This window comes from Centropristis striata, chromosome 20 (genome assembly GCF_030273125.1).
Source record: "Centropristis striata isolate RG_2023a ecotype Rhode Island chromosome 20, C.striata_1.0, whole genome shotgun sequence".
Lineage (NCBI taxonomy): Eukaryota > Metazoa > Chordata > Actinopteri > Perciformes > Serranidae > Centropristis > Centropristis striata.
In genome coordinates, this window is record NC_081536.1 from 30,820,188 (window position 1) to 30,827,687 (window position 7,500).

The following is a 7,500-nucleotide window of genomic DNA, read 5'->3' on the forward strand; positions in this document are numbered from 1 at the left end:
CGAACTCTTTTTCGTTTTGAGATATTCAGCATTCTCGTCTCCCTGACGCTTTGCCATTTCTCCATTAGCTCTCCGTTTCAGTTGCTAGGTGAGGTTACCTGTGTATACTGCAGGAGGGATGTTACACATGCCCTTATTCTCGCGATATAGCCTTGATTTTTAAACTATATAGTGATTTTTTTATTTAGATAAATGAATAAACGTTTAATGTCGCCCTTATTTAGTTGTTTTTGCCACACTAATGAATAGCATAGTACAGCATAGTATCTCAATATTTTGTGTGGCGATATTATATCGATTCATGGCCGCCAAGTATCGATATTATTGATACTGGTATCATGTGAAACTAGAAGATCTAAGGAATCTATAGGCACCTGTACATCAGAATATTGTGTCGGGAGGACAAAATGACCAAAAATATACAAAATGACCCAAAAGACACAAAATGATTCCAAAAAGACACAAAATGACCAAAAAAAAGACACAAAATAATCCCAAAAAGACACAAAATGATCCCAAAAAGACACAAAATGATCCCAAAAAGACACAAAATGATTCCAAAAAGACACAAAATGACCAAAAAAAGAGACAAAATGATCCCAAAAAGACACAAAATTACCAAAAAAAAGACACAATTTACCGGAAAAAGACATATTATGACCAAAAAATACTTAAAATTACCCAAAAAATACACAAAATGATCCAAAATGCAACTTGTTCAAGAAGTTTGGGAGATAAGTGAATAAATACATTTTTGTATAGCCTCGGTCATTAATTTGGACCTTGCTCTAAATCAGCCTGTCAAACTGATCCATGTACGGGCGGCTGCGGCTGCAGGAGAACACCTGATTCAACTCATTCAATCACCTCAACTGTCTTCATTTGTTGGTTCAGGTGTGCTCTTGCTTCGCTGGAACAAAAACCTCCAGCCAAACAGTGTTGGAACGTAACATTTAGAGTTAAATATTGTACTTTTTACTCCACTACATTTAGCTGACAGCTTTAGTTACTTTCCAGGTCGAGATTTAACATAAAAAATATGATACATTTAAAGAGATTGGACATTTTTCATAGTTTAACCTCATAACACAGGGTCTGTAGGTTTCAACAAGTCATTTTAAGACTTTTTTAAGACCATAATGATACAATTTAAGACCCATTTCACATCCATACTGGCAAAAAAGTACAAAAGACATGAAGGAAAATTGGAGGACCGGAATTACTTACAAAGGATATGAATCATCATGCAGAGCTCTTTTACGTTGGAATAGAAAATGCTTAACCTAACTAAAAACACCAGAAGCCTCTCTATTGTGAACTAATATTTATTTAGAACTTCTAATTCTGACTATTTAATTCTGATTGTTTAAACTCTGACCGGGCTGTTATAGCGTCCTCAAAAATGAAAACATTTTAAAGTGAGACTGAAGTTTATGCCTTTAAAACAATAAATAAAAGTAACGTTAATACATTTTTAAGACCTTTCAAAATAAGACACAGATACCCTGTAACAGTATATTAAGTAGTTAAAATGAGCCCTACCTTGAGAAAATAAAAACACTGCTTACATAAATGCATCAATAACTAGAAAAATTTCTAAAAATCTTTTGAGTGTGCTTGCCTCTGGCCTGTGACTCTCACCCATAGATTATTAGATTACAATTTGAACTGTTTCCAAAATGAAAAAGAAAACTATACAAAACTATAACTGACAGCTTTAGCAGACTAATGCTAGGGAGAAGACCAATTTTCCTACGTTTCTATGTATAAATTATTTCTGTAGAGTGGTATCTGCGGCCTCGAGCGCAGTTTTCTCTCTCTCTGCACTCTAGCGATGATGTCATCCACTCTAGCCTCTCCATAATGTAACATTGGGGGGATTTTTTGGTGTGTTTTTCCCAAATAATTTGAAAAGCGTTTGTCGAAACCCTTAGAAAAGTCACAGCACACTTGTGTGTCATGTCTGTCTGTTGACAGCTGTTCTGGTGACATATGATGCCACTGAGAGAGAGAGAAAAACGGCATAAAGTTCCCCTCGAACAGAAAGCATTTTTGTCCAAACCGTAGCACCTATCATATAACCGACTTCACTTTGAGCATCCTGAGTTCTTCCTGAACGTCTACATATGTGTTTTGTGAAGAAAAATGAAGAATTTTTTTTTTTTTTGAGCGATTAGAAGAAACTGGTACCTCTGCTTTCCTCACAAACTTTTCTCTCCCTCTGCCCTCTAGCTATGATGTCATCCACTCTAACCTCTCCATAAGGCAGCATTGGGGGGATTTTTTGCCGTGTTCTTGCCAAATAATTTGAAAACCGTTTGTCGAAATCCTTAGAAAAGTCATAGCACACTTTTTCATGGCAGAGCAGTTCGATTTGATACCTTTTTAGTGTATGTGCGACCAAAACAACAGAAGAGTATTAAGCCCAGTGGATAACGTATAGTGTGCTTTTTCAAACACACTCAATAATAATCCAATAATATATTTGGAATATATATATATATATATATATATATATATAATTGAGTGGGGCGTTTTACTTGTAGTGGAGTAATTTCAAAGTGTGGTATTTGTACATTTACTCGAAATTTAGAGATGATAAATAGTTTCATGTTCTGACCTGTGGAGTCCAGGTTACGGCCAGAGGGACCGGCAGGTCAGCTGAGCAGTCAGGAGCCTCTGCAGGGTGCTGTGAGTGGAGAAACAAGACGGTTATGTATAGTTTAGTTTTAGTTTAGTTTAGCTTTTTTATTTCCAACATGTGCGAGTAACACAACAAAGTAAACCGAAAAACAAAGAAATCCAATGAGAATAATCAAAACAACAATATCCATCCATCAATCCATGCATTTTCTTCCGCTTATCCGGGGCCGGGTCGCGAGGGCAGCAGGCTAAGCAGGGCATTCCAGGCGCCCCTCTCCCCAGCCACTCAATTAACATTTTTTTCCCCTAAACATACATATTTACAGAATACATATTTACAAAAAAATAGATTTTTGTGAAATTTTGTGTCTTTTTTTTGTAGTTTTGTGTCTTTTTTAGTAATTCTGTGTCTTTTTTTAAATAATTTTGTTTCTTTTTTAAGTAATTTAGTGATTTTTTAGTAATTTTGTGTCTTTTTTTGGTCATTTAGTTTTTTTCTGTCATTCTGTGTCTTTTTTAAAAATAATTTAGTGTTTTTTCAGTCATTTTGTGTCTTTTTTAAATAATTTTGTTTCTTTTTTAAGTAATTTAGTTTTTTTCTGTCATTTTGTGTCTTTCTTTTGTCATTTTGTGTCTTTTTTAGAAACTTTGTGTCTTTTTTTTTGGTCATTTTGATACTGCCTCCAGCGGCCCCCAGGTAATTTGAGTTTGAGACCCCTGATTTAGAGTAAACCCTAGCATTAGTGCTGGTCATTTTAATATGTTGCCAAAACCCCCTTTAAGGCCTTAATAAGCAGCTTTGGTCAGTACATAGGAGCCAGATTTCCTCTCTCTGTTCACCTTCAACATCAAGCTACTTTCCGTCCTTTCCCTCTCCTCCTCTCCTCCTCTCCTCCTCTCCTCCTCTCCTCCTCTATGTGTCCATGCCAGTGCTGCTTCCTCCCTAGCTGTGCCTGGTGAGGGATGACCTGGCTCTGGATCTGGTGGAAGCAGCTGGAAGGCAGGGAGGACTCCAAGCTATTTTTACTGCGGTGCCAGAGGGATGAGGAGGGCCAGGTGGGCAGGTGGACACAGAGTGGGGTCCCAGCACCACCAGCCTCCCCGTCCCCGCTGGATGTTATCTGGGCTTAGGTAAGCACCAGCTCACCATGCCTGGGATACGCAGCCCCACTGGGACATGCTCTCACTCCTGCCAACTACTAGAAGCTCCGTTCTGACTGAGCTTTTAGGAAAAGGCTTTCAGAGAGACAGAGAAATATACTGCTGCATATATGTAAAAGAATAACATAGATCCACTGTTCAGCACTTGTTTAAAAAGAACAAAGTCACTTCAACGTCCCTGAGAACAATTAGGGCAAAACAGTATCACCAAACACAAACGCCAAATTCATTAGCATAGATATTTGACATTATTTTTTAGCATTAAAAAAGTCACAAAATGACACAAAAAAGACACAAAATGACCAAAAAAGACATAAAATGACAGAAAAAACTAAATTGCTTAAAAAAAGACACAAAATGACCAAAAAAGGACATAATTACCAAAAAAGACACAAAATTATTTAAAAAAACCCACAGAATTACCAAAAAAGACACAAAATGACCAAAAAAAAGACACAAAATGACCCAAAAAGACAATAAATTACCAAAAAAAAGACATAAAATGACAGAAAAAACTAAATCACTTAAAAAAGAAACAAAATGACGGACCAAAAAAGACATAAAATTATTTTTAAAAGACACAAAATCACCCAAAGACACAAAATGACCAAAAAAAGACACAAAATTACTAAAAAACGACACAAAATGACCAATAAAAGTAATTAAAGGGACCTTCCACACACAACACGGTAAAGTGCGATTCATATAAAACTCACATTAAACTTTCATATCAAGGTGGGGGCCACAAAATATCATCACGAGGCACTTTGTCACCTCTTATCTGACAATTTGGAGATGTGTGACATGCAAACATTTTAAAACGCTCTGCACTACGCTGCCGTTCCTCCAGCCTGCAGTTACGCTAGGTAAAGGTTTTGTGTACTTGTGTGGAGGGCCGCGAGCACACACAGCAGCTATGCAGATGAGTGTGGGTGTATTGGTTTTCTCTATGCATGGAGGAAGGTTTTCCATCATGCTGGGGTCTATGTGGAGATGTTTTATCTGTGCTACATCTCAGTCACAGCGGGTTATCATGTCTCTCCACACCCTCTCCAGTTTGACCTAGATTTAGGGGCGCAGATGTAAATCACTGATTTGCTATCAGCAAATTGAACATCCCATATGCGTTTGGTGAAGTCGGCCTGTTTGGATTTGGATTGGCTGTAGGTCAACATCGAGCTGTAGAGTATTCCATTTGATGATGAATAATTTACAGTGTGAAAATTATCCAGTCCTTACAGTAAACTGCCTGTGTGTGTGTGTGTGTGTGTGTGCAGGAGTGTGTGTTTGGTACCTTAGACTTGAGTTTAACAGTGAGAGCGTGCTGCCTTCCAGAGGAGTCCTCCGCCTTCAGTCTCAGCGTTCGAAACTCCGTGTCTATGAAGAGCAGCCTGCAAAATGCATGCACAATAAATCACCATACGTCCACACACACACCAGTGTGAAGTGACAGCAGCCATCATCCATCATTAATCACAGCTGCAGAGAGCAATATTGAGACATCAACTCTGCCTTTAGATTTATCACTCCGGATACAAACACAGTGGTATTACAACTCCACATTCACCACCAAAAAACACAACGACAGCTTTTTATTCTTAGTTCTTAGCAAAAATCCAAGAGCATTGAATACATGTTTTCTTTGACCCTTTATAACATAAACAAAAAGGAAAGGAAAGTTTGTAGCCATTATGAAAAAATGGCTGCCACGGCAACCAGGGTCTGAGTTTCTGATGGCCCAATGTCCAAGTTTGTTCCCAATATATTTATCAACACATCTGCCAAATTTGGCGCTTTTATCACGAAATGAACAATTGTTATGATAAATTAAGCTATGCCACCCAACTATCCCTAAACTCCAATTCAGTTCTTCTCCAGCTAGTGCCTTTTCAATGCTCTAATGGAGGAACATAACAAAACCAGTCATGCTGATGCTGGGAGCATTATTTCCATCTTGACTCACCCTGGATGGATTTCAAGCTCTCATAGAACTCTATGCAAACATACTGACTGTATGTACACTCTGTTAATTGCACAGCAGTAGCTAATCTAAGGGCTCTTCTGCCAGCAGATCACCTGACTGATACAGAGGAACTGCAGTGAGTAAATCTGTCATGATGCAGAACAATAAGGCTGCAATTGCACACAAAGAAATAACTAATGAACAGAGCGATATTTGATCAAATGAGTTACATTTACGTAACAATTCTGAACTCAAATTCACAACAAAGTGTCAATGCTTCCTACTAAATAATAGATTTTTCAGCCTCTGTAGCAGATAGAAATGAAATTCAAAAAGTATCTGAGAGCTTATAGCTGTTATATCTGAGCTCCCTCCACTATAGTCGTCTTCCGCCATGATTTCAGTTCTGGAAAAGTCCCATGATGCATTGTGACACACCTACATGCATTATCATTTTGTGTCTTTTTTTGGTCATTTTGTGTCTTTTTTTGTCATTTTGTGTCTTTTTTTGGTCATTTTGTGTCTTTTTTTGTCATTTTGTGTCTTTTTTTGGTCATTTTGTGCCTTTTTTTGGTGATGATTTCAAAGTTCTGGAAAAGTCCCATGTTGCGTTGCGACACTCCCACATGTATTCTGATGCATTTCATTGGCCAAGAGACCGAAAATAGGTGGAAAAAACTACGAATACTACAAATACTACAAAACGACGTATCCGCTTTCCCGGCTTTAACTCTATGGAGTCTTTGGCAATTTTGTCCATTTTTGAATCCTTTTCATGTATTTTCGTGTCTTTGTAAGTCATTTTTTTAATCTTTTTTGGTCATTTGTGTCTTTTTTTGTCATTTTGTGTCTGTTGTGTCTTTTTTTAGTTATTTTGTGTCTTTTTTTGTGTCTTTTTTGTGTCTTTTTTTTGTGTCATTTTTTAGTCATTTTGTGTCTTTTTTGGTCATTTTGTGTCTTTTTTAGTCCTTTAGTCCAACATAAAATGTGATTTTGAATCTTTCTTTTAACTTTCAAAACACTATCATGCTCAATAAAAATTTGGGTTGAAAATCTAACATATAAGAGGGTTCCATCCAGTTCTATCATTTTATACTAAATATATTTGAGCTTGTCTCCAGTTTTACTTGGTATATCATCATCAAACTGAAACTGGCCTCATGGAGTTTACAGCCAGAACTTTAGAGGTAAATTTACAGTAGGGCTCCACGCTGCTTTGTTTTCTAGTCTGGATGGAGTCAACAAGTCTGGATTTGGTGCTTTTGGAGACTAATTTTTGGTCATTTTGTGTTTTTATTTTGTCATTTTGTGTCCTTTGTGGGTTATTTTGGTCATTCGTATTTTATGTCTTTTTTTGGTCAATTTGTGTCTTTTCTGGTCATTTTGTGTCTTTTTTGGTCATTTTATGTCTAGAGGGTTAAATGGGTTAAGCAGCTACAAGGGGGCGGAGTCAAGCTCTCCTAAACTGACGTGTCTCTCAGTGACCTTAAAGTGGGTTCACACTCTCAAGCTTGAGTCGACCTGTAAATCAGAGCCATTTCCCTCTGAGCTAATTATAACCTATTGAGGCTGAGGACAAAACAGTGATCGGGGCCCATCGTGCACCAACACTGCTGTCAGATTTACTGCTGCTGCAGCACACGGTGAAGGAGTCGGGTCCTCCCCCTCTCCAGTCCTCCTCTATAGTCTACTGAGACCTGGAGACAAAAGACTGATCCGAGACAAAGGACTTG

At 37.7% G+C, this 7,500-nt stretch overlaps 1 protein-coding gene across 2 annotated transcripts in view; it reads right to left on the reverse strand.

The window, feature by feature from the left end:
- Window positions 1-7,500, reverse strand: part of fancl (FA complementation group L) — a 37,613-nt gene that overhangs the window by 17,170 nt on the left and 12,943 nt on the right. The window contains exons 6-7 of one of the 2 annotated variants that reach the window (XM_059359405.1): window positions 5,099-5,195; window positions 2,621-2,689 (exon numbers count right to left, since the gene is read on the reverse strand). In XM_059359405.1, coding sequence (XP_059215388.1) covers window positions 2,621-2,689; window positions 5,099-5,195 — 166 coding nt within the window. The remainder of the gene's footprint in view (window positions 1-2,620; window positions 2,690-5,098; window positions 5,196-7,500) is intronic. The other variant, XM_059359407.1, reaches the window with a different exon arrangement.